Source organism: Heterodontus francisci, chromosome 43, assembly GCF_036365525.1.
Source record: "Heterodontus francisci isolate sHetFra1 chromosome 43, sHetFra1.hap1, whole genome shotgun sequence".
NCBI classification, from domain to species: Eukaryota; Metazoa; Chordata; class Chondrichthyes; order Heterodontiformes; family Heterodontidae; genus Heterodontus; species Heterodontus francisci.
The window spans coordinates 8,717,748-8,744,637 of NC_090413.1; the positions used below are offsets into that span (position 1 = coordinate 8,717,748).

The following is a 26,890-nucleotide window of genomic DNA, read 5'->3' on the forward strand; positions in this document are numbered from 1 at the left end:
CTTCACAGTCAAAAATTTCCTCCAGCTGATAACATGGAGCTAAACGATCATGAAAATATTGATGACTTGCATCCTGATCAATTCAAAGGAGAGAGAAGAAAACAGGAAGAGCTGAAGCCAGGTACACATCTGTGATCTGATCATACTGTGCAGGCTGTTCAATTTGAGTTAATTTACTAGGAATTCTTTAAGAGCTTCAGATCAATTATCGACAGTGTAAAGGTCATTTCTCATTGTCAGGAGATTCCACTTCTTCAGAAGAACTGATGGATTTTAGAGCTGAAACCTTTGTGACCATCCCTTTAACCAATGGTGATGTTAACAAGCAGTGAAATAAAGCATTGGAGTCAGGAAAATGCCATGACCAGCATTACTGACTCACGCTGAAGTCAGTGAGGAACAGTTTGAAGTAAAAATTCTGGATAAGGGCTGGTGAAATATTGAAGAAATAATGAGGACTGAGATTTTTATTTTTGTACTTTGCAGATTACTGGAGTAAATGATATTTTGTGTCCGTTGTTTGTAACTGTGCATAACTTGCTGTCATTTCAATTTCCTGCTCAGTTTATATCTTCAACCTGCTGTTAATGAATAATCTTGAATTGATGAAATGTGTCTTCGTTTGGCCCAACTGTGCAAAGTTTAAAATAGTCCAGTGCTGACAACAACACTCGGCTCCTCTGCCTCTTCTCCAGGACCAAATGAGAAAGTGTTTGCAGTCTTTTTCACAAAACGCTTTCCTCTAATCCTTTCATTGATGATTTTCTCTTACACTTTACAGAACCTGGAGTCCAATCAGCAGAGCCTGTCCATGGAAAATGGTCACCTCTGGTCATTTACATTATCCTGGCTCTCTCCATTCTGCTGTCTGGAGTGGGGCTCGGCACTGCATTTATACTGTGTAAGTTTAGTGACATTTTAAACTATTTTATTGTTCTGATACGAGCACAATACTGTGAATGCTGGAAATCTAAAATACAAACAGAAAATGCTGGAAATCCTCAGCATCTGTGGAGAGAGAAACAGAGTTAACGTTTCTGGGTGATGATCGTTCTTCAGAACTGCTAGTACTTCAAGATGTAACAGTTTTGAAGCAAGGCAGGGAAAGGAGGGAATGGGAGGAAAGAACAAAAGGGAAGGGCGTGATAGAGTGGAAGGCATGAAAGATTAAATTACAAAAGGGGTGATGGTGAAAGGAAAAAAGAGATGTTAATGGGACAAGTAATGAAAAAAATATGGGTCGAGAGGAGGTGTAAATGGGAAGGGAAATATACCACCAAAAAAATGGGGGCGAGGTTACAGACTGTTGAACTTAATGTTGAGTCCAGAAGGTTGTAAAGTGCCTAATCTAAAGATGAGGTGCTGTTCCTCAAGCTTACACTGAGCTTCATTAGAACAGTATAAGAGGCTGACGCTGTTGTAAAATCAGCATTGATAATGAACAAAGCTATTACAGAAATGTCACTATGTTAGCATATATTAATAATGCAGGCAATTGCTGAAAATAGACATGTTTTTGAAGCTTTTCGTCTTATACTCATCAGGACAATCCACAAGAATAAGCAATGAAAGGGAAAATAAATTATACTGCATGAGAAGAGAGTGCTGATTGGTTGGCAAGTGAACTCTGATTGGTCGCGGCCTTGCCATGGAGAATGCACTAGTTTACGGTGACTGACAGTTAACTGTCAAGCTTTGTTTGAAATTTAAACCAGGTAGCTTGACTCTGATTGGTTAAGGCATTACCTGAGGAATGAACCAGCGAATTGCTGTCACTTATTTTGTTCAGCTGAAACAGGTGCAATGTTTGTACATATTATTTCTGTCTGCAAAGAACAGGGCCCTGTGTATTAATATATGTATCTTCCAGTCCGTGAAAATGCATTGCAAGCCTTACAGACAATCTTAAATTGTATGTCAGGGTAATTCCTAGCACACTGAGGATTATTTAGCAAATGTCCAATCACACAATCACATCTAATGCTGGACACTGTGTTTTGAGTTTTGCAACCACGGGCTGGTTGGGTACGGCCTGTCCCTTGCCTGTTGCAAACAGCAGAAGGGACATGTTGTTTGATATGGTCCACCATTCTTTGGGACGTATGGTCTATATGCCGAGCATCACACCGGCATTGAAATTCATATATCACATTACTCATTTGTGTGATAGGCAGGACGTCTTTTTGGCTTGATGGCAGCATCCTGTTAGTGGTGAACACTACAAGTATTGCGACTGCACAGTAGCAGCGTGAAACAGCTAGCTTTACTCGTTGCCCAAATTAATAAATAGGACCCGAGCCATTTGCTCACCATGCAAGTTTGATGCTGAAATAGGGCGAATCAAAGACATCCTGTGTGACAATGGCTACCCTGATCAGATCATTTCTTGCTGTATATCGCACAAAATTATGAATGGGCAGAAGGCCGTCTTTCTCGGCCCTGGACAGTGCCCAGTCTACCTCCAATTACCCTTTAATGGGTAATGTAGACCAAAAGTTTGAGTAACAGGTAACGTTAGCTGTTTTACGCTGCTACTATTTGAGCTGTCATTTGATCCATTTTGTTCTGAATGAATTCAGATACAGAACCTTTAATTCTGTCTTTTTACCACTTTTGCAAATTCTGACCTTATCTGCTGATGCACTCTTAAGTTTGTACATTCTGTGTCTTCCTGTCACACTCTGGTTATCATTACCCATGTCTCTACCTTTTCCTATTGCCTTGTTCTTTCCCTTTAATTTATCACATCTCTCATCAATTGATCCTTTGCCCCTCACTATTTAGTTTAAGGCTCTCTCTACTGTCCTAGTTATACGACTCGCTAGAACACTGGTCCCAGCACAGTTCAGGTGAAGACTATCCCTATAATACAGCTCTCACTTTCCCCAGTATTGGTACCAGTGCCTCATGAATAAAAACCCATTTATCCCATTCCAGTCTTTGAACCAAGTGTTTAACTTTTTAACTTTATTTACATTACACCAATTTGCTTGTGGCTCAGGTAGTAATCTGGAGATTATTACCTTTGTGGTTCTGCTTTCTAATTTAGTTCCTAGCTGCTCATAATCCTGAAGCAGAACCTCTCTCTTAGTTCTGCCTATGTCATTGGTGCCCATGTGGGCATCGACAACTGGATCCTCCCCCTCCCACTGCAAGTTCCTCTCCAGCCCCGAGCAGAATTCCTGAACCCTGGCACTGGGCAGGCAACACAGCCTTCTGGACTCTCACTCCCAGCTGCAGAGAACAGTGTCAATCCCCATGACTATACTCTCTCTTACTACCATTAAATTTCTACTTACTCCCCCTGCTTGAATGGGTTCCTGTACTACAGTGCCATGGTCAGGTAGCTCACCTACCCTGCAGACCCCACTCTCATCCATACAAGCTGCAAGAACGTCGAACCTTTTGGACAATTGCAAGGGCTGAGACTCCTCCAATTCTGCCTTCTCTATCCCCTTACCTGCCTCACTTGGAGAGAATGCAAGTGGAGAGGCATAGAGGTTGAAGGAGGGAGTTCCAGACCTTAGGGCCTTGGTAGCTGAAAGCACGGCCACCACTGGTGGAGCAATTAAAAGCAGGGATGCTCTGGAGGCCAGAATTAGAGGAGCACTGGTATCTCACAGGATTGTATGGCTGGAGGTGAATACAGCGATAGGGAGTGTAAACTCAATAGAAAGACAAAGGAAATAGAAGGAGACCATTCAGCTCATGTTGGTTCTTTGCCAGAGAAATTCAGAACTAATCCACTGTTCTCCTCTTCCTCTATAGCCCTGCGTACCCCTCTTTTTGAACGAGTATCCATTTTTCTCTTAAAAATGCAGTAGCCTCTGCCTGAACTACTCCCTGTGCCAAATCATCCCTTGCTGTAACACTCTATAAAGAAACCTCTCCTACCCTCCATCCTCCCCTTTTTGTTCACTCTCTCCTCGTTCCTCAGACTCTGCGTGCCAATTTTAAGTTGATGATAGCTCTTCACTCAGTCCCCTGACAGAGGAAATGTTCTTTCGCTATTCAACTTCTGAATTCTAAAGGCCTCCATTGCATTTCATCTTTTCTTTCTTTGCTCCAAAGAACAAAGAACAGTCCAGCACAGGAACAGGCCATTTGGCCCTCCAAGCCTGCTCCGATCTTGATGCCTGCCTAAACTAACACCTTCTGCACTTCCGGGGCCCATATCCCTCTATTTCCACTGGAAATAGTCTCAGTATCTCACACTTCTCCTCATAATTATAGCTTCCTATCTCTAACATCATCCTCATGAATCTACACCGAACACTCTCATTACTTTATGTTCTTTGATTAATGGGATGGTCAAAGAGTAAACAGATCTTCAACTATGGCCTAACCATTGCCTTGTATGAAATTATTGTTTAGTGATTTCCCTTGTACTCCTCTCAGTCTACATCTTCAGATGTTATTGACCATCAAGGAATTATGTTGAACCCCGAAGTCTCTTTCCTCATTCACATCCCTTCACTGTCAATTCCACGGGCTTTAATTTTAGCTCACAGTCTCTTATGTGGAACCTTATTGAATGCCTTCTGGAATTCCATATAAATTACATCCATAGATCTTTCTCTGCTGACTACTTCATTTACTTCCTTAAATAATTCGATTAGTTTGATTAGATGTGGGGCTGGATTTTACCAGCCCCTCAATGTTGTGGATTGCGGCGGGGAGGCCCGTCATGACCCATGATGCCGAGAAGGCCTCGCCGCATATTGCCAGTGACGGTGAGGTCTCAGTGCGGCCTTAATTTAAATATTGAAATCAGAGTAATAATTATGGAAATGAATCTACCTGGTCTCAGTGGCTGCCCCACGCCGATTTTACGGCCGCTGACTGCAACTAGCACGTCTTCGGAACTCTGTGCAGAGACACTGGTGAGGAGGGGGGAGGACTGGATTTATCAGGGTGGGAGGGGGGAATAGAAAAACCTTTTTCATTGGCTATGGTGATGGTGGGAGGGGGTTGAAGGGCAATGTTGGCCAAGTTCAGGGGGAAAAGTTCGGATTGTCAATAAAGGTTTTTCTGGTGGGAAAAGACCAGAAATGTGGTCATTGTTGAGGGGGGGGGGGTGGCAGGGGGTAAAGGGCTTCCAGATTTTATTGAATTCATTACAATCAACATTACATTAATGTCACTTTAAAACTGTACATTCCATTGAAGGTCTTGAAGTTCTTTAAAAATGGTGCCGGACGCCATTTACGTCCCCTCTACGTCATCGGGGGTGGCCTTTCCACCCCCTCCATTTAAATGAGCCCCCATGCGTAATATCGCGGGGGATCTGCAGTGGCGCTTGCGTCTCGGAAGGCCGCCATGTTCAAAGTGCGCTGCCGCTAAGTGTGACGCAATGATTAAATTCAGCACATGGTCTCGACTTTACAAATCGTTGGCTCACTTTAATCATCTCAAATTACTCTAATTACTCAGTCATTGTCCTTAATTATAGATTCCAGTAACTTCCCTTCAACAGACATTCGATACCTGTGCTCCTCCAATTTCTAAAGTGCGACAGTCAAATCCTTCTTTCCATTTCAGTTACACAGATGCTCAGTGAAATGAAGACGTCGGATGCTGATTTGAAAATGGAACTTTCCCAGTTGAAGAGTAATGGTGAGTGTGAAATCCCAATCTGACAAATCATTGAGTCTCCAATTCAGAGAGTTCTCCAGTTTTTCACAAGGTCTGATCAATTTCTGAACACTCACCCTGACACCATCTTGTTCTGCTTTCAAGTCTGGAGGGTTCGAGCTCCTCCTGTGGAAGTTACCACTGAGGAGGATGGTCCTATTTGGGTGAAGGTCACTGCAACACAATTATATATTTTGGTCCCAGTTTAGGTTTGTGGCTGGAACTAAAACTTAGTACCATTCTGCACTGATGTGATGGGATGTAGTTTGCTGTTATTCTCTATCTCAGGGGAGTGAAACATACGGCATGTGGGATAGTTTCATCCAACCCACAGTGTCCTTTGAGATTTCAACTCCTCTGATATGGATTATAAATCTCCTGGGCCCTCTTTCAGCTGCCCAGGAGAGCTGGGTCTTTGAAATTTGACGATACCTCTCTTGCTGTGTTACATCATCTTGCCTCCCCAATGGTGCAACACCAGCCTCCCATCCCCCACTGTATGACATCACTCCCTCACATCCTCCCTCGGTTAAGCAATGCCTCGATTTAATAATTCTAATCTTTATTTTCGAATTCCTCTACAGCCCCGCCCTTTATTATGCCTGCAATCTCGTCCAGCCGACAACCCTCCAAGATCCCTGTGCTACTCCAATCCCAGCCTCTTGTTTGATAACATTCCTGTGATGTGCCTTGAGACATTTTACCACATTAAAGGCGATACAGAAATACAAGTTGTTGTCATTGTTGACATCACATCCCCGCAATATGACATCACAATCCCGACTGCATGATGTCACACTCCCGCCGTCACAGGGAGACGAATGCGGCTCAAGGTGTCGGAGGAAATGGGAACAGCTGGAGTCTGGGAGAGAAAGATGGAGTGCGGGATTTGCGGGATTGGAATGGATTGGACTGGGAAAGGGTGAACAGAGAGTCTAGATGGCAGACTGGGATTCCAGGGTGAGGCTGGGTGTGAGATGGGGTTTTGGGATTGGGGGTGTCGGGAGATTGGGAATTGGGGAGGTTCTGTATTGTGACCTGAGGGGTGTACATATTAAATATGGAAATTAAAGGCTGTACCATGTTGAAGGTCTCTATCTTGAAATTTTTCAACAAATCGTAGGGCAGTGAAACCTTTCCCTGCTTGCTCTGATATTGTTTTCAAGATCTTATTTCATATTCTCTTTTTGCACTTCTTATTACTTTCTTTGTATCCACTTCTTGCTCTTTCTAGTTCTCCCAGTCTGCTGGATTTCCATTTTTCCTTCCATTTGTATAAATGATTTCATTTAGCTCAATACTGTCCCTTATCTCAATTAATTGACAACAGTTGCTTCAATACCCGAGTGGAGTCTGTCTTTTCGAGCTGTGTTTCCTATTGGCTGTCTGTAGGTTTAAACATTAACTGTTCAGGCCAATTTACTGTGGCGAATTCAATTCTCATCCCTTTGAAATTTGCTTCACTTACATTTCAAATGCAGGTTTGTGACTCTCCCTTTCAAACCTCATATCAAATTCAATTATAATGAAATTAATTTTAATTTATGACATATTGCTGACTGCCTGTGTTGATTGTGGATCCTTGAGGAATAAAAATTCAAGATATGGTGAGCTTTGCTGACACTGGTAGCACTATATCAGTTCGACAGTGCAGTTAGACATCACAAAGATCTGGGCTATCTTCCTGCTGAACCAAAGCCTGTGAACAGACAGCTCCTCTGTAAGGTGTAAAAAACATTATCATAAATTATATATTCTGACAATAGGGTTACGGAATAAAGATACCCGACACCTTTGGTGATGCCTCACTGCCCTTGCATCCAAGAGGCCGTTCTGTTCATCCAGTTCCTCTTCCTTTAAATAGCGTAGATATTGAGAGAGATCAAAAAGGAGCCCCAGGTGTTTCCATAAGCAACCAGATTTTTACAAATTCATTCTCAGAATGTGAGCATCGCTCTCATGTATTGTCCATCCCTAGAAGGTCTTGAGAAGGTGGTGATGGCCATATTCTTAAACTGCTGTGGTGTGTGGTGAAGGTGCTCCCACAGTGCTGTTAGGTAGCGATTCCCATGATTTAAATTTAGCAACAATGAAGGAATGGTGATATATGTCCAAGTTGGGATGATGTGTAACTTGGAGAGGAATTTCAAGGTGATGATGTTCCCATGTACCTGCAGCCCTTGTCCTTGACCTTGTTTGATTGGTGGAGCTTGTGGATATGGGAGGTAAACCCAAAGAAGACTTGGTGAATTGCTGCAGTGCATCTTCTAGATAATGCAGACAGCAGCCACGGGGCACTGGTGGGGGATGGGTTGATGTTTATCATCTCTCTTCATTATTGAAGTCTTGGTTACATTGTGGTGAATCTGCACTGCACTCAATACATCCTTTCAAAGGTAATACATCCTTTCTAAGGTGTGATGCTCAGAACGCTCAGATGGGCGGCACAGTGGCGCAGTGGTTAGCACCGCAGCCTCACAGCTCCAGCGACCTGGGTTCAATTCTGGGTACTGCCTGTGTGGAGTTTGCAAGTTCTCCCTGTGTCTGCGTGGGTTTACTCCGGGTGCTCCGGTTTCCTCCCACATGCCAAAGACTTGCAGGTTGATAGGTTAATTGGCCATTATAAATTACCCCTAGTATAGGTAGGTGGTAGGGAAATATAGGGACAGGTGGGGATGTGGTAGGAATGTGGGATTAGTGTAGGATTAGTATAAATGGGTGGTTGATGGTCGGCACAGACTCGGTGGGCCGAAGGGCCTGTTTCAGTGCTGTATCTCTAAACTAAACCAGACACAGTATTGCACGTGTGGTCTTGCCAATGCTTTGTATTGCTGTAGGAGAACTTTCTGCCCTTTATATTCTAGCCCTCTAGTTATAAAGGCTAATGTTCCATTCCACTCCCCTGCCCTTTGATTAATTTTTGAACCTGACTATTATTTATTAGTGATCTGTGTAAGTGGACCCCTAAATCACATTGGAATTCCACTGTTCTGACCTTTTCACCATTTAGAAAATACTCAAATCTATCCTTTTTTGTCCAAAATGGTTGATCTTAAGCTGACCTGCATTGAAATCCATCTGCCATAGTTTTAATCTATCAATGTTTCCTTGTAAATTTATGCTCCTGCCTGCAATACAGACAATGCCACCAGTTTTTGTGCCATCACCAGATTTGCATATCTGGCTTTCTGTCTAATTAGAACAAAGAACAAAGAAAATGACAGCACAGGAACAGGCCCTTCGGCCCCCTAAGTCTGCGCCGATCCAGATTCTCTATCTAAACCTTTCGCCTATTTTCTAAGGGTCTGTATCACTTTGCTTCCTGACCATTCATGTATCTGTCTAGATACATCTTAAAAGACGCTATCGTGCCCGCGTCTTCCACCTCCGCTGGCAACGCGTTCCAGGCACCCACCACCCTCTGCGTAAAGAACTTTCCACGCATATCCCCCCTAAACCTTTCCCCTCTCACTTTGAACTCGTGACCCCTAGGAAATGAATCCCTCACTCTGGGAAAAAGCTTCTTGCTATCCACCCTGTCTATACCTCTCATGATGAGTTTGGTTCCTGCTTGAGTCCCCAGCACAAATCCTTGTGGGAGACCACGGGGGGAATTTTATGCTCTCTCCCACCACGGGCTTGGAGGCTGGGATCGCATAAAATCAGGTGGGATGGTGGTGGCGGGGACGAGGGAACCCAGCCATTAGCCTGCCTCAGACAAAATTTAGTCAAGGCTGGGAAGGTTTTGGAAGGCCTGTGAACGGCCTTTCCACCCCACTGCCAATTGAGACTCTTAACTGGGTAATTAATCCCTAAATAAGTACTTCTTCACGCCACAGCCACAAGTACCCATGCGGCGGGTGGCCTTGTTGCCACACGGGAAGCACGGTACGAAAGACCGTGCGGGCTGCTTCCCAGCTGCTGGGCTGGGGGATCTCATTCAAAGGCACTTCGTGCCTGAACAATGGGCACAGCATCAGGAAAGGGGATCCCACTGAGAGCCACTCCCCTTCCCTTGCTGCCAACCCCACCCCTTCCCTGACCCCCATCCGGAAGACCCCTCTCGCCCAGACCTACGTGAGACCTGGTTCCAGTGATGCTCCTCGGCCTCTGGTCGGTGCTTCTCCAGAAGCAACCACCGCCTCCATGATGGCACTACTGCTGCCGACCTCTGATTGGCTGGCAGCTCTCCAAAGGTGAGATTTCTGCTGATGAGGTCCTTGATCCCGTGGAAGGCCCACTGCTGTCTACTTAAGTGCCTGATTAGCACCAGATTTGGTTGGCCTTTTGGAGAAATAGGAACGTGGGGATCATGGCGTCATTCTTCCTGGACGCCGATTTCCCACCACCAAGATCAAAGTCCCCCCAAAAGTCTCTTCCTTCCAATTTGAGTACAAGCCCACAATCTTTATACTTTGTGTTCTACCATCTGACCAATTTCCTAACCATGTCAATAAACTAAAAGGGGGTGAGGGATCAGGTGAAGGGAGATTTAGAATCTAAGAGAAAAGTCGAGGCAACAGAGCAGTGCAGTGATTTGGGTAAAGACAATCGGAATGGGAAAGGAAGGTTCAGAAAGTTTCATGGTAATTGTGTTACGACCCAGGTGGGAGTAATGCACTGTCAATTCATGTCCCATCACTCCACAGGTCACAGCATATTATTAAAGTTTTCCGATCTAACCGGAAAACAACCAAATTAAACAAGTTATTAACTCCCAGAATAAAATACACCAAACCAAGTATCTTGAGACAACAACAAATTAACTATATTTTTTAATTCATTCATGGGATGTGGGCATCACTGGCCAGGCCAGCATCTATTGCCCATCCCTATTAGTCCTTGAGAAGGTGGTGGTGAGCTGCCTTCTTGAACCACTGCAGTCCATGTGAGGTAGGTACACCCACAGTGCTGTTAGGAAGGGAGTTGCAGAATTTCGACCCAGCGACAGTGAAGGAACGGTGATATAGTTCCAAGTCAGGATGGTGTGTGACTTGGACGGGAACTTGCAGGTGGTAGTGTTCCCATGCATCTGCTGCTCTTGTCCTTCGAGGTGGTAGAGGTCGCGGGTTTGGAAGGTGATGTCGAAGGAGCCTTGGTGCATTGCTTCAGTGCATCTTGTAGATGGTACACACTGCTGCCAATGTGCATCGAAGGTGCAGGGAGTGAATGTTTGTAGATGGGGTGCCAATCAAGCGGGCTGCTTTGTTCTGGATGGTGTTGAGCTTCTTGAGTGTTGTTGGAGCTGCACCCATCCAGGCGAGTGGAGAGTATTCCATCACACTCCAAACTTGTGTCTTGTAGATGGTGGACAGGCTTTGGGGAGTCAGGAGGTGAGTTACTCGCCTCAGGATTCCTAGCCTCTGACCTGCTCTTGTAGCCACAGTATTTATATAGCGACTCCTGTTCAGTTTCTGGTCAATGGTAGCTCCCAGGATGTTGATAGTGGGGGATTCAGCGATGGTAATGCCATTGAATGTCAAGGGGCAATGGGTAGATTCTCTCTTGTTGGAGATGGTTATTGCCTGGCACTTGTGTGGCGCGAATGTTACATGCCACTTATCAGCCCAAGCCTGGATATTGTCCAGGTCTTGCTGCATTTCGATCCGGACTGCTTCAGTATTTGAGGAGTCGCGAATGGTGCTGAACATTGTGCAATCATCAGCGAACATCCCCACTTCTGACCTTATGATTGAAGGAAGGTCATTGATTAAGTAGCTGAAGATGGTTGGGCCTTGGACATTACCCTGAGGAACTCCTGTCGTGATGTCCTGGAGCTCAGATGATTGACCTCCAACAGCCACAGCCATCTTGATTTGCGCGAGGTATGACTCCAACCAGCGGAGAGTTATCCCCCTGATTCCCATTGACTCCAGTTTTGCTAGGGCTCCTTGATGCCATACTCGGTCAAATGCTGCCTTGATGTCAAGGGCAGTCACTCTCATCTCACTTCCTGAGTTCAGCTCTTTTGTCCATGTTTGAACCAAGGCTGTAATGAGGGCAGGAGCTGAGTGGCCCTGGCGGAACCCAAACTGAGCATCACTGAGCAGATTATTGCTATGCAAGTGCCGCTTGATGGCACTTCTGATGACACCTTCCATCACTTTACTGATGATTGAGAGTAGACTGATGGGGTGGTAATTGGCCGGGTTGGACTTGTCCTGCCGGGTAGATGCCAGTGTTATAGCTATACTGGAACAGCTTGGCTAGGGGTGCGGCAATTTCTGGAGCACAGGTCTTCAGTACTATTGCTGTAATATTGTCAGGACCCATAGCCTTTGCAGTATCCAGTGCCTTCAGTCGTTTCTTGATATCACGGGGACTGAATCGAATTGGCTGAAGTCTGGCATCTGTGATGCTGGGGACTTCAGGAGGGAGCCAAGACGGACCATCAACTCGGCACTTCAGGCTGCAGATTGTTGCAAATGCTTCTGCCTTATCTTTTGCACTGATGTGCTGGGCTCCCCCATCATTGAGGATGGGGATATTTGTGGACCCACCTCCTCCAGTTAGTTGTTTAATTGTCCACCACCATTCACGTCTGGATTGGCAGGACTTCAGAGCTTTGGTCTGATCCGTTGGTTATGGGATCACTTAGCTCTGTCTATTGCATGCTGCTTATGCAGCTCGGCATGCAAGTAGTCCTGGGTTGTAGCTTCACCAGGTTGACACCTCATTTTGAGGTATGCCTGGTGCTGCTCCTGGCATGCCCTCCTGCACAATTCATTGAACCAGGGTTGGTCTCCTGGCTTGATGGTAATGGTAGAGTGGGGGATATGCCAGGACATGAGGTTACAGATTGTGGTTGAGTACAATTCTGCTGCTGCTGATGGCCCACAGCGACTCAGGGATGCCCAGTTTTGTATTGCTCGATCTGTTCAAAATCTATCCCGTTTAGCACGGTGGTAGTGCCACACAACAAGATGGACGGTATCCTCAATGTGAAGGCGGGACTTCATCTCCACAACGACTGTGCGGTGGTCACTCCTACCAATATAGTCATGGACAGAAGAAACTGAGGCAGGCAGATTGGTGAGGACAAGGTCATGTTTTTCCCTCGTGTTGATTCCCCCACCACCTGCCGCAGACCCACTCTAGCAGCTATGTCCTTTAGGACTCGGCCAGTTCGGTCAGTAGTGGTGCTACCGAACCACTCTTGGTGATGGACATTGAAGTCCACCACCCAGAGTACATTTTGCGCCCTTGCCACCCTCAGTGCTTCCTCCAAGTGGTGTTCAACATGGAGGAGTACTGAGTCATCAGCTGAGGGAGGGCGGTAGGTGGTAATCAGTTGGAGGTTACCTTACCCATGTTTGACCTGATACCATGAGACTTCATGGGGTCCTGCGTCGATGTTGAGGGCTCCCAGGGCAACTCCTTCCCACTGTAGACCACTGTCCCGCCACCTCTACAGGGATAGTGATTGCAGTGTCTGGGACATTGTCTGTAAGGTATGATTCCGTGAGTATGACTAGGTCAGGCTGTTGCTTGACTAGTCTGAGGGACAGCTCTCCCAACTTTAGCACAAGCCCCCAGATGTTAGTAAGGAAGACTTTGCAGGGTCAACAGGGCTGGGTTTGCCATTGTCATTTCCGGTGCCCAGGTCGATGTTGGGTGGTCCGTCCGGTTTCATTCCTTTTTATTGACTTTGTAGCCGTTAGGTGCAACTGAGTGGCTTGCTAGGCCATTACAGAAGGCATGTAAGAGTTAACCACATTGCTGTGGGTCTGGAGCCACATGTCAGCCAGACCAGTTAAGGACAGCAGATTTCCTTCCCTAAAGGACATTAGTGAACTAGGTGGGTTTCACAACAATTGTCAATGGTTTCATGTCCATCATTAGACTAGCTTTTTTTTAAATTCTAGATTTATTAATTCAATTCAAATTCCACCTTCTGCTGTGGTGGGATTCGAACCCATGTCCCCAGAGAAATACCCTGGGTCTCTGGGTTACTAGTCCAGTGATAATACCACTAGGCCACTGCCTCCCCTATTTATTTATAAACTAAATCTTAAACACTATTAAGATAAACCTATGTCTAAAGATCTTATAACTTCTTATTTAACCTAAGCCTCCCCATTCACACACACATACATTCAAAAACTTGTAATGGTTAACCAGTTTTTTAAAAAGTGATTCTTCGAAATAAAATAAGTCGCTGGGTTTTAAGTCCTGGTAAGTTATGTTCCTGGTTGATGAGGTATCCCAGATTAGAACAATCAAATGCCACTCTAAGTCTCCAGGTGAATTTGACAGTCCGTACCGGATAGGCATTCAAAGCACTTCGGTTGAAGCAGGTGTCATACAGTTCTTTCAACATGGAGTATAATGACAGGTCTATATTTGGATTTTAAAATTGGTAGTCTTTTAGCTTTACTGTAAATTCCAGAAAACACAATGAGTCAAGAGAGGGTCAATCTTGAAGCAAAGACTTCTTGAATTGGAAGTAAAGAAAAGGAATTTTGCTCCCTCCAACAATACAAATCTTCTCTTCCAAGGGGTTTTTTTTTTCTCCTTGGGCAAGTAACACAGACTGTAGCTCATTGTAGAATTTCTGCTGAGAGAATTCTCTTCTTTCCAGGCAAGCACACTTCGCCGATTTTCCAGTTCAAACCTGTTTAGCCTTTTTTTCCACACAAATAAAAGTTACAGTACACCATGTGACCTTTCTCCTGCTGTGGCTTAGGAAACAGGTGCAGCTGCTGGCACACTGTGCTCATTCTTAAAGGCACACTGTTTTTAAACAGTGTCTCAAAGGTATACTGTTTTAAACAACAGAAAAAAACTCAGTTCCGTGACAATAGTGCATCAACGAATAAGTTCCATGCATTGGAGGTAGTGCAGCTAAGGTCCACTTGATTGGTTCCTGGGATGAGAGGTTGTCCCATGATGATAGGCTGAGTAAATTGGGCCTATAATCTCTGGAGTTTAGAAGAATGTGAGATCATCTCATTAAAACATATAAGTTTCTGAAAGGGCATGGAAGGGCAGACTGTCAGAGTTTGTTTCCCCTGGCTGGGGAATCTTGAACATGGGGGCACAGTCTCAGGATAAGGGGCTGATCTTTTGGGACTGAGATGAGGAGAAATTTCTTCACTCAAAGATTTGTGAATCTTTGGTATTGCCTATCCCAGAGTGTTGTGGATGCTCCATCTTTGAGAATATTTCAGGCTGAGATAGATTTTTGGTCTCCCAGGGAATTGAGGGATATGGGGATCAGGCAGGAAAGTGGAGTTGAGGCAGAAGATCAACCATGGAGCAGGCTCGCAAGGCCATATAGTCTATTTACTCCTGCTCCTAGCTCTTCAGTTCGAATGTTCTTATGATCAATCTGTTCTAGGTACTGTTGAAGTGCAAGATACATCTAGCACTGCACAGGTAAATGAGTCTGCAACTGACACATTGATCACAGGACTAAAAGTCCTTGTGACCAGTATAAATGGTTCAGATTCATCACTATCTTCATCCTCTTCCACAGAATTCTCTTCAACATGTGCCTCTCTGCTTTGAGCAGTTCACTGCCTGAAGCTACTTTCAGCCAAAGCTGATATACCTATTAACTGTTTCTTAGACATTCCTGGGATGGAATCCAACTGGAATTCATTTCTCTCATATTGCTGTTCCAATTCTGTCTTCTGTTATAATGGCCGATCTGCAAAAAAGTATTTTCATCCCCCTTCTGCTTGTCTTTAACTCTTCCATTGTCTTGATGCCTGTGTCCAGTTTCGAGACCATTTTGAAATCTGGCAATCATTGAGTCCTCTATTCCTTTGCCATCATGGAATGTCCCATTTGTTCCAGAAAGGATGAAGGAAATGATTGTTTCCCAGGAATTCATTCAAGGCAGCAGACATCTGATCCAACAGGGTCTCCCTCTCTGAGAACCAAACACCAGTTATAACCAGTAGCCTGTACATTAGACACCTCAGCACAATCCAGCAATTTAAATGTTAGTGCTGAAGCATAAGATGATAAGAAATAGGAGGCGGAGCAGTCCATTCAGCCACTCGAGCCTGCCCTGCCATTCAGTAAGATAATGGCTGATCTGATTGTGGCCTTAACTTCACTTTCCTTCCCCAGAAACCTTGGTTCCCTTGTTGATCAAAAATCTGTCTCGCTCAGCTTTGAATATATTCAATGACTCAGCCTTGACTGTTCTCCGGGGAAGAGAATTCCAAAGATGACTCTCTGAGGGAAAAAATGCTCATCATCTATATCTCAAATGGGAGATCTCTTATTCTTAAACTGTGCACCCTAATTCTAGATTCCCCCACAAGAGGAAACATCCTCTCAGTATCTATCCTGTCCAGCCCCCTCAGAATCTGATATGATTCAATAAGATCACCTCTCTTTCTTCGAAACTCCAATGAGTATCGGCCCAATTTGCTCAATCCTCCCTCATAAGGCACCTCTTCATCCCAGGAATCAGCCCAGTGAACCTGCTCTGAACTGCTTCCAATGCAAGTATCTGCCTCCCTAAGTATGGAGACCAAAACTGCAGGCATCCTGAAATTCAATTTCATCAATCAGTTCAAGTCCATGATATATTTCTCCATGAAATGACCATCTGTTTTTGGAAATCAATCAAATTCTGACCGTGCTTCATAGATATTTAACAAATCATCTTTCTTGTAAATTTTGCCCAAGCACTCGAATAGAAGGTCCAAACCTTCATCACTATCCAGTTGATGGGCATCCAGCTCACAAAATACTTTATTTCTGATTTTACTTCTGGCAGGAAGCGACAATGCCAAAGCCATACCTTGTTTCCTCTTTGGTAGGTAGGTCACCTGTGTCAATATATTCACTTCATTCTTCACTAGTCACACTGTTCAGCCTCAGAGAACATCCGAGTGTAATGATAGCCCAACAATTTATACTTGCTTTCTGCAATTTTTCACAATGATTACTGGCATTGTAGTTTTCTGTCTGATTTTTTTCTTTTTTTTCCAACCTTCACCTTTAAGCAACCATCTTATGTTACTATATTCTAACACCAGAAAATGTAGAACTGGAGCCAATCTTTGCACACTTTTCTATTCATTTACAGAGTTACACATTATAAGCATACACCTCCTAACCCAGCCACTGCAGATTCAGTCTGTATCTATTTATAGGGGCTCTAGGATTTGTGTATATGGACACCAGGATCTCTCTGCTTATCCTAGGAACACATTCTCAGATTTCTCTGGTGCTGCTACTGACAGGTGTTTCCAGATTCCTTACTGAAATAGGATTGGCTGATGGTGGTAGAGGAGTGAGGGATAAGCTGGATGCTGAGTTTACAGATTGTGATGGAAAACACATCCACTACTGCTGATGACCCACATAGTCACATGGGTGCCCAGATGTGAGCTTCTAGCTCTGTTATACATCTACTCTACTTAGCAAGGTGGCATTGCACATGACACAATGGAGAGTACCCGCAGTGTGAGCACTGGAATTAACCTCCACAAGGCCCGTGCTAGGGTCACTCCTACCAATGCTGTTATGGACAGATGCATCTGCAACAGGATGAGGACAAGGTCAAGAGGAGAACATTGGTATTTACTGGACAATAATCCTGAGGCCTGGACTAATATTCACAGAGTGTGAGGTGAAATCCTAGTGTGACACTTTGAACATTTAACTTCAGTTTCGAAAATCTGTAAATAAAAATTTGGAATCTGTAAACATGGTCATGGATCTGTCAAATTGTCAAAATATACCAACTGGTTCTCCAATGTCCTTCAAGGAAAGAAACCTGTTGTCTTTACCCAGTCTGGTCTATATGTGAGTCCAGTCCCATAACAACATGGTTGACTCTGAACTTCCCTCTCAGTGGCTGAGCAAGCACTCTTATTGACCATCACTAGCTGTCCTGAGATGGTGAGAGTGGACTTCCTCCTTGAACTGTGCAATTCCCGTAGCAATGGTTTTCCCACTATGGGGTTCATTAGGGAATTCAAGGATATTGACCACCAATGTGGGAACCATGACGTATGTCAAGTCAGGTCAGTTTGATGAAATGACTGAAGATGGATGCTCCCGTGAGGAACTCTTGCAGAGATGTCCTGGGGCTGAGATGTCATGAAATAGTGAAGTAAGTGGATAGTGGGAAAACATTTTTGATTGGTCTTTGGGAAATTTGAGCCAATCAGATATTACTGCCAGGGGCACATTTAATCTGATGTGCTTCAGGTGAGACATTTAATATGTCACTAGCTGACCTCCTGTAGCATTGCGCATCGCAGGCCAGATCATACTCTGGATATCACCACAGGAACACTGTAACTTATAATGTAGCATGTAATATTCTGCTGCAAAAGTGACTCTGTGTCTCAATGGTCTGTCCCTTTAAGGCTGCAGTCTAGTTACTGACCATCGGGATATCCTGAGATCCATCAGCAGATCATTGCTCTTGGTCAAGAGAACATGCAGATTGGCAGATGCTTGTAAATGTCTGCTTCCTGGATAGAAAAGATCAGCATAAAGTAACTGTCTTTCTCTCTTTGCCTATTCTGATTGTTTGAAGTGTGATGTACATGTGCTGAACACAAGGTTTTTATACTTTTATATAAAGATTGATAATGTGTTGAGGAGTATCACTGCCCTTTCAAAGTAAGCCTAGAGAGGTGATAATGATCTCTGGAGAAACAGTATCACATGATCTAAAGTGTTTTCCTCTTTCAGTTACAGGAATGTCTGAGGAGACAAGAAGCTCACTCACTGAACTCGGGACTAAAATTTCACAACTTCCGCAGAGTAAGTTAAATAATCATCAGAGAGACCTTTAATCTCCAATTATTCATACTGGAAACTATCTGAATGTTGACACTGGAATCAGCTGATTGATAATACTGCACAGCTACTCATCACTGACTCCAGTTACTATATACATTTGTATCTGGTGTGATCACATCAGCAAGCAATTTCCCTCCTCACTCTGCTCCTGGAGATGCTCAATTCCCCAACTGACAGGAGGGGAAAGGTTACCCCAGGGTTTCCAGCTACCCCAGGAGGGGAATGGGGTGGGGCAGAGCTCCTGTGTCTATAACAGGTGCAGGCATTGCAATCGTGTGGATCTGAAGGGAGGGGTCACCAGCCCGGAGTCTGAGTTTTCTCTGAATACAAGTTGCGTGCGATGTGTTTAAAGATAATGCGGCCTGTCCTTGGGCCTGGAACTTTCAGGAGACAGACAGCAGGAGCAAGTAGTCAGTGGCCTTCATCCCCCACAGGGAACCATCAGATCCTTTGGCTCTTTTTGTATAGTGGACACGAGGCCTCGCAGCCAGATACATAACTGTGCTGTTTGCCTACATCAGCTCTCTGACTCCACTGCTGGGTCCCCACTGCTGCCTGGGCCAGGCCTGTATTGGGGTCAGGGCCTTGTTAATGACCAGAACCCAGAACTCCAGAAAGGAGTGGGACTTTGTCAAAAGCCTTCTGAAAGTCCAATTAAACCACATCCACCGGCTCCCCCTCATCAACTCTACTGGTTACATCCTTGAAAAATTCTAGTAGTCATAGCGATACAGCACTGAAACAGGCCCTTTGGCCCACCGAGTCTGTGCCGACCAACAACCACCCGACAGTAATCCCAAATTCCCTACCATTCTCCTACCACCTACCACCTACCTACACGAGGGGCAATTTACAGCAGCCAATTTACCTATCAACCTGCAAGTTTTTTGACTGTGGGAGGAAACCGGAGCACCCGGCGGAAACCCACACGGTCACGGGGAGAACTTGCAAGCTCCGCACAGGCAGTACCTGGAATCGAACCCGGCTCGCTGGAGCTGTGAGGCTGCGGTGCTAACCACTGTGCCACCAACTAGTAGAATAGTCAAGCATGATTTCCCTTTCGTAAATCCATGTTCACTCTGTCCGATTCTACCACTTTTCTCCAAGTGCTCTGCTATAAAATCTTTGAATATGGACTCTCGCATTTTCCCCACTACAGACGTCAGGCTGACTGGTCTATAATTCATTGCTTTCTCTCTACCTCCCTTTTTAAATAGTGGGGCTACATTAGCTAACCTCCAATCTGCAGGAACTGTTCCAGAGTCTATAGAATCTTGAAAAATGACCACCAATGCATCCACTATTTCTTGGGCCACTTCCTTACGTAGTCTGGGATGTAGATTATCAGACCCTGGGGATTTATCGGCCTTCAATCCTATCAATTTCCCCAACACCATTTCTCTACTAATATTGATTTCCTTCAGTTCCTCCCTCTCACTAAACCCTGTGTTCGCCAACATTTCTGGTATGTTATTTGTGTCCTCTTTTGTGAAGACAGAACCAAAGTATGCAGTTAATTGGGCAGCCATTTCTTTCTTCCCCATAATAAATTCCCCTGTTTCTGAGTGTAAGGGACCTACATTTGCCTTCACCAATCTTTTTCTCTTCACATACCGATAGAATCTTTTATAGTCAGTTTTTATGTTCCCCGCAAGCTTACTCTCGTATTCTATTTTCCCCTTCTTAATCAATCCCTTGGTCCTCCTTTGCTGAATTCTAAACTGCTCCCAATCCTCAGGTCTGTTGTTTTTTCTGGCGAATTTGTATGCCTCTTCCTTGGATCTAACGCTATCTCTAATTTCCCTTTTGTGCCAGACAGAAATAACCAATTGTTGCAGTTCATCCATGAGCTCTTTGAATGTTTGCCATTGCCAATCCACCGTCATCCCTTTAAGTAACATTTCCCAATCCATCATAGCCAACTCGCACCTCATACCTTTGTAGTTTCCTTTATTAAGATTCAGGACCCTAGTCTCAGAATCAACTACGTCACTCTCCATCTTGATGGAGAATTCTATCATATTATGGTCACTCATCTGTGTGGAAGGCAACAGCAAACACCTCAGTTATTCATTGCTAGGGAGTGACTCAAGAAATCTTGGCCTAGAAATTGAATTGCGCTAAGCCTGTTGTACAGGTGCCGAAGGATCCAATATGGTGGGTGGTGAGTTCATTAATTCTGTGCTGGAAGTGCGGCGCTTCCCAGATTGTGAAAGGACATGCAGCTGAAACATACATTTGACACTTTGCAGATGCAAATAGAAAGTCTGGCAACTTTGCACAATCCACCTCTCGTCCTCCATCCAACTGCTTCCCCTTCCCAGACTGCATCCCTTCCACCTTCCCCCAACACCTCTACTTCATCACTGACTACTTTCCCTGCCAACTACCTCCCCTTCCCCGCTCCCTGCACCCCCATGTCTGTTGCCCCGACTTTCTCCCCTCCCTGGATTCTCCAAAAGGCCTCTGCTGGGCCAGATGATCTTGCTGGCTCCTGGGTCCATTGAGCTGTCTCTGGAGTCTGGTACCTGGGTCTGTGGAGCTGCCTCTGCGATTATGACTGGGGTCTGACATCCACTGGTAATAAAACATTAGGCCCAGCGGACTGATTTCCCATGGTCCTTTTTATCCACGTGCAGCGTTTGCCACATTATCATAGAGAGATACAGCACTGAAACAGGCCCTTTGGTCCACTGAGTCTGTGCCGACTATCAACCACCCATTTATACTAATCCTACATTCCCTACCATTTCTCCTACCATCTACCTACACTAGGGGCAATTTACAATGGCCAATTTTACCTATCAACCTTCAAGTCTTTGGCTGTGGGAGGAAACCCACGCAGTCACAGGGATAACTTGCAAACTCCGCACAGGCAGTAGCTGGAACCGAACCTGGGCTACTCGAGCTGTGAGGCTGCAGTGCTAACCACTGCAACACTGTGCCGCCCATTGGAATTATGTCTGGTTCAGGCCAGATCCAATTACCAGACCCTGGAGTGTGATATTCTGAGTTGGATAACTCCTGGGGTCAGACACTTGATGGTCTGTAACCAGCAGCTTTACAATGCTGGGTAAAAACTCGGTGAATAAGGAAGTTTGTGAGTGTCCCAGCTGCCTCTAACATTTATTCAAATGTCTTTACAGATCTGCCTCATTTCCAGTGTCCTGCCCAATGGATATGGTTCCGGCAAAACTGTTATTACTTTTCACCAAACAAAAAAAACTGGACAGATGCCCAGAAATCCTGTGCATTAATGGACGCCAATCTTGTTGTCATCAACAGTGCTGTGGAACAGGTAGGAGATCATTATAATTTCCAATTCACCAATGGCTGATCATTTGTCAGCATGTTCAGTGGTGATATAAAAGCTGAAGGACAGAGACAAAGGCCATTCAGCACTCACTCCTGTGCTGATACTAGCCCTTCAACTCGATCTACTCCAAACAAATACCCTGCCCTTTCATCAAATGCTTTTCTATTCCTGTTCAGATATTTTTCTAATTGCTTTTTAATTGTTGTTATAATCTCTGAACACACAGCATCTCTGGGGTTCCAAATCATGATTCTTCCTTCTGCTGCCTTAGAATGAAAACATTGTACTTCATTCCCTGACAGCGTACATTCAGCTGCTCGATCCCCTCTGATCCCCGACATAGATAGGACTAGGAAAGAGGTTCTGCATATGAGCAGCTGGGGGTTAAATTAAAAAGTAGAATCTCTGGATTATTACCTGAGCCACGAGCAAATTGACATAGGGTAAATAAGATTAGACAGTTAAATGCATGGCTCAAAGATTGATGTGGGAGAAATGGGTTTCATGGGGCACTGGTACCAGTACTGGGGAAAATGGGAGCTGTAACGTTGGGATGGTCTTCACCTGAACCGTGCTGGACCAGTGTTCTGGCGAGTTGTATAACTAGGATCGTAGAGAGGGCTTTAAACTAAATAGTGGAGGTGAGGGATCAAGTGAGAGAAGATGTAATAATTTAGAGAGAGAGGAGAAGGCAGGAGCGCAATATAGATGTAAGGGAATTGATAATCTGAGAGTGGTAAGAAGCGAAGCTTGGAAGAAAGCAAAATTGGGAACAGTATATAGAAAAATAGTAAGCAAAATTAGAACTCAGATGAACTAAAGGAAAACATCAAATAGGATCAGAAGAAGGAATGATAAAAAGAGAAAGTTAAGGGCACTCTATCTGAATGCACATAGCATTTGCAAGAAGGTAGTTGATTTGAAGGGATAAATAGAGATAAATGGGTATGATTGAACTGCCATTACAGAGACGTGGTTGCAGGGTGACCAAGACTGGGACTGAATATTCAATGATATTCATCATTTAGGAATGATAGTCAAAAAGAAAAAGGAGGTGGGTTAGCACTCTTAATAAGGGACAAGATCAGTTCATTAGTGAGAGAGGATCTTAGATCAAAGGATCAAGTTGTACAATCAATTTGGGTGGAGCTAAGAAACTGGGCAGCAAACATTGGTGGGAGTTGTTTACAGATCACCAAATGGTATAAATCAGGAAATTAGAGGTGCATTTAACATGGGTAATACAGTAATAATGGGCAATTTAAATTTATCTTTCGACTGGGTAAATCTAATCAGCAGAAATGCCATGGAGGATGAATTCCTGGAATGCGGGGGAGATGGGTTTCTGGCGCAGTACATTTAAGAACCCACTAGGAATCGGGCTATTTTTGATTTCGTATTATGTAATGAGAAAAGGCTAATTAATAACCTTTCTGAAAAGGAGCCTTTGGGAAATAGTAACCATAATATGATAGAATTTTACATTAAGTTTGAAAATGATATCGTTCATTCTGAAACTAGTGTCTTAAATCTGAAGAAAGGAAACTACAAAGGTACGAGGGGCAAGTTGGCTATGGTGGATTTGGAAAATACACGAAAAGATTTGACAGTAGACAGGCAATGGCTAGTATTTAAAGAAATATTACATGGTCTGCAACAAATATGCATTCCTGTAAGACACAAAAACCCAATATGAATCAACCATGGCTAAAGTAGTTAAACATTGCATTTGATCAAAGGAAGTGGGTTATATGATTGCCAGGAAAAGTAGTAAGTCCGAGGATTGGGAGCAATTTAGAATCCAGCAACAGATAATGAAGAAACTAATAAAGGGAAAAGAGAATATGAATGCAATGTTTTATTTCAAGATCTTTTAAACTGAATTCCAATTCTCAAACTACTATAGAGGGATTTGATCTCAAAATCTCTGGATTACGAATACAGTAACGACGACAATAATGTCTCATCCAAAAGGCAGCACGTTCTCACTGTCGAATTGAAGTCTCATCTTAGAACATGCACTAAAGTCCTGGCGGGGGTTTGAACTCTTGATCTTCTGACTCAGTCAAAAGTGCAACTGAGCCAAGCTGAAACTGCAATCATCACACATTCCTCTGTCCCATATTCATTTGGGAGGGAAGCTGGTTTAAAATAAATGGGTAAAGGCCTCAGACAGAAGATTGTCAACTGGAGGGTTTGTCACTAATATTGTGAAAATCTATATTGCTCCATATACAGTCGTGACACTTTATTTACATGACAGGCATTTATTGAAACATTGATTGCAAAACGTTCCTGGATTGGCCTCAGTGATTCGATCTCTGAAGGTGACTGGCGCTGGGTGGATGGAACAGATTATACTTCCTCTGTAAAGTGAGTTCTCTTTTCAGTTGCACATTCTGGACAATATCAGGGACACTGAACATTAATGAGGAAGCTGGATTTGTTTTCAAGCTGCCTTCTTGAACCACTGCAGTCCATGTGGGGTAGGTACACCCACAGTGCGGTGAGGAAGGTAGTTCCTGGATTTTGACCCAGCGACAGTGAAGGAACGGCGAAATAGTTCCAAGTCAGGATGGTGTGTGGCTTGGAGGGGAACGTGCAGTTGGTGGTGTTCCCATGTATCTGCTGGCCTTGTCCTTCTAGGTGGGAGAGGTTGTGCTTTGGAAGGTGCTGGCAGAGTAGCCTTGGTGAGTTGCTCCAGTCCATCTTGTAGATGGTACACACAGCTGCCACTGTGTGTCGGTGGTGGAAGGAGTGAATGTTGGTGACTGGGGTGCCAATCAGGTGGGCTGCTTTGTTCTGGATGCTGTTGAAGTTCTTGAGTGTTGTTGGAGCTGCACACATGCAGGCGAGTGGAGAGTATTCCATCACACTCCTGACCTGTGCCTTGTTGATGGCGGACAGGCTTTGGGGAGTCAGGAGGTGAGTTACTGGCTGCAGGATTCCGAGCCTCTGACCTCCTCTTGTAGCCACGGTATTGATATGGCTACTCCAGTTCAGTTTCTGGTCAATGGTAACCCCCAGGATGTTGATACTTCACGTGACATCAAGGAATGGCTGAAGGCACTGGATACTTGCAAAGGCTATGGGTCCTGACAATATCCCGCGTTTGCACAATTGTCCATTTTACACTATCACCATTATGCTTGTGTCAGCTGTGTAAGAGCAATTCCACTGTCCTCCTGTCTTCCCATAAACCCCTTCAAATGACCCAAAATCTCAAAATGTTGTGATTTCAAAGGGTGATGTCAGTATAATTGACAAAGTTTAATGATGTTGGCAGTTTACGTGTGTCAAATTAATGCTGCAGATGTGGTAAAGAAATATCATGTGATCAATCACACACAACTCTAAGGTGACCCAACTTTGGGACACAACTTCTCTCCTTTCTATTGCATCCCCTATCCTGTCGATGACCCCTTCCACGCCCCCTCCCCCCATCACTTATCCCTTTCCATATGCACTCTCTCTCTCTCTCCGTCGCCCTTTGCACTCGATCCATATTTCTCCCTCCCTCTCCATCATTCCTCACACTCCACTGGCCATTCCAATTCATTGCCTCCTCCCTCGCCATCATCTCCACCTCTATCGCCCCTCCCTGTCTATTATCACCTCCCGCATTGCCTCCTCAATTTCCCCTTCTCCATTGCCCCCTCCCACTCTCACACCCTCCTCCACCATCGCCTTCCCTCCCCCTCACAGAGTGTGGTGACTATTCCACGTATTGTACCAGTTCTGGGAAAGCATAATGCTGCCCTGGGCAGACTGCCTTTTTCTGTCAGCTGAGTCTGTGGTTGGTCACATGGGACACTCCGCCAAGCTGACAATGTCACAAAGTCTAATGTTTTGCCCCTGAATCAGTGCCAGTCTGTCCCATTCCGGCATGTTCTATGTGGAGGAATAGAACTCACTCTCCGTCCGTCAATTCTTCAGCTTCCACACATCTCGCAAAGCAATTTTTCAAATTAAGAACCACTGCTTGATATTTAACAGTGGAGTTAGATTTAAGGAGCAGTTTACAGGAGCATGTTATTGCTGAGATTCTTTGTTATCAGTGCTGCTTATCAGCACATTAATGGGACATTACTGACTCTGTGCCCATTTTCTGATGTGCACAGCTTCCAGCAAACACTGCCAGCAAAACGTGCAATTTTAAAATGAGCCCTTTATTCGCGAGAAAAATACAAGTTTACTGAACGACCATGGATCTGTCAATTCTAACAGGTTTCTCTCAAACAGGTGCTGTATGATCTCTGGTTACATTACTACACTGCAGTTAAACAGCTCCACCTGACTCTCACTGGAATATCATGACCTGGTTAATTGTTGAGTTTCAGCTTGAAGTTGGAATTCTTATAAAGAATTTTATTCTCATCATGTTTTTGTGTTTAGACTTTGGAATCAGGGGGAGCCCAATAATTCCAACAATGAAGACTGTGTAGAGGAGCTCGGTTCTGGAAAGTGGAATGATATGCCGTGTGGTAATCAGCTACACTGGATCTGTGAAAAGTCAGCACAATGATTATTTTCCTGAATGTTACAGTCAGTGCAAAGTAGAAAGTGAAACTATTTTTCAACATTTTGTCCATGTACACTGGGCAATCAGCCCTGAGCTGATATTGGTATGGTGGGTGTGTGGCTGGGGCTCTCCCTCCCACCCTCTCTCTCCTGTCTGCAACTGTCCTAAAGCCAACTCGACACACTTTGTTCTGCCATTTTATGATAATCCAGAAATATGAAGACCCACATGGTAGAATATCCCTGGATTCACTCAGCAGGTCTGGCAGCATCTGTGGAAAGAGAAGCAGAGTTAACGTTTCGGGTCAGTGACCCTTCTTCGGAACTGACAAATATTAGAAAAATATTTCTAATATTTCTAATATTTGTCAGTTCCGAAGAAGGGTCACTGACCCGAAACGTTAACTCTGCTTCTCTTTCCACAGATGCTGCCAGACCTGCTGAGTGAATCCAGCATTTCTTGTTTTTGTTTCAGATTTCCAGCATCCGCAGTATTTTGCTTTTATATTATTATGGTAGAATATCCCTATTGCCCTGTACTGTTTTGAAGCAAATCCAATTTTCCGGAATGTTGAAATGTGCCAGTCAGTGTTTGTACACCCAGGATTAGGCACCAACATGTTGCACCATGGACAT

At 44.5% G+C, this 26,890-nt stretch overlaps 1 protein-coding gene across 1 annotated transcript; it reads left to right on the plus strand.

Annotated features, from left to right (window-relative positions):
- On the plus strand, nt 1–26,574 carry LOC137355537 (CD209 antigen-like protein C). The gene is made up of 7 exons (XM_068020781.1): nt 1–121; nt 782–901; nt 5,542–5,616; nt 18,307–18,378; nt 21,564–21,715; nt 23,997–24,106; nt 26,129–26,574. The coding sequence occupies exons 1-7, from the start codon at nt 34–36 to the stop codon at nt 26,256–26,258; spliced, it is 747 nt and encodes a 248-aa protein (XP_067876882.1). The 5' UTR covers nt 1–33; the 3' UTR covers nt 26,259–26,574.
- The last annotated feature ends 316 nt before the right edge of the window (nt 26,575–26,890 follow it).

What these genes read in the sequence shown, in the direction of transcription:
- LOC137355537 (XM_068020781.1), top strand. Translation starts at nt 34, where the DNA reads ATGGAGCTAAACGATCATGAAAATATTGATGACTTGCATCCTGATCAA. An exon ending in AATTTCACAACTTCCGCAGA is followed by an intron (nt 18,379 to 21,563) that starts GTAAGTTAAATA and finishes ATGTCTTTACAG; the next exon opens with ATCTGCCTCATTTCCAGTGT. An exon ending in TCAACAGTGCTGTGGAACAG is followed by an intron (nt 21,716 to 23,996) that starts GTAGGAGATCAT and finishes TTTACATGACAG; the next exon opens with GCATTTATTGAAACATTGAT.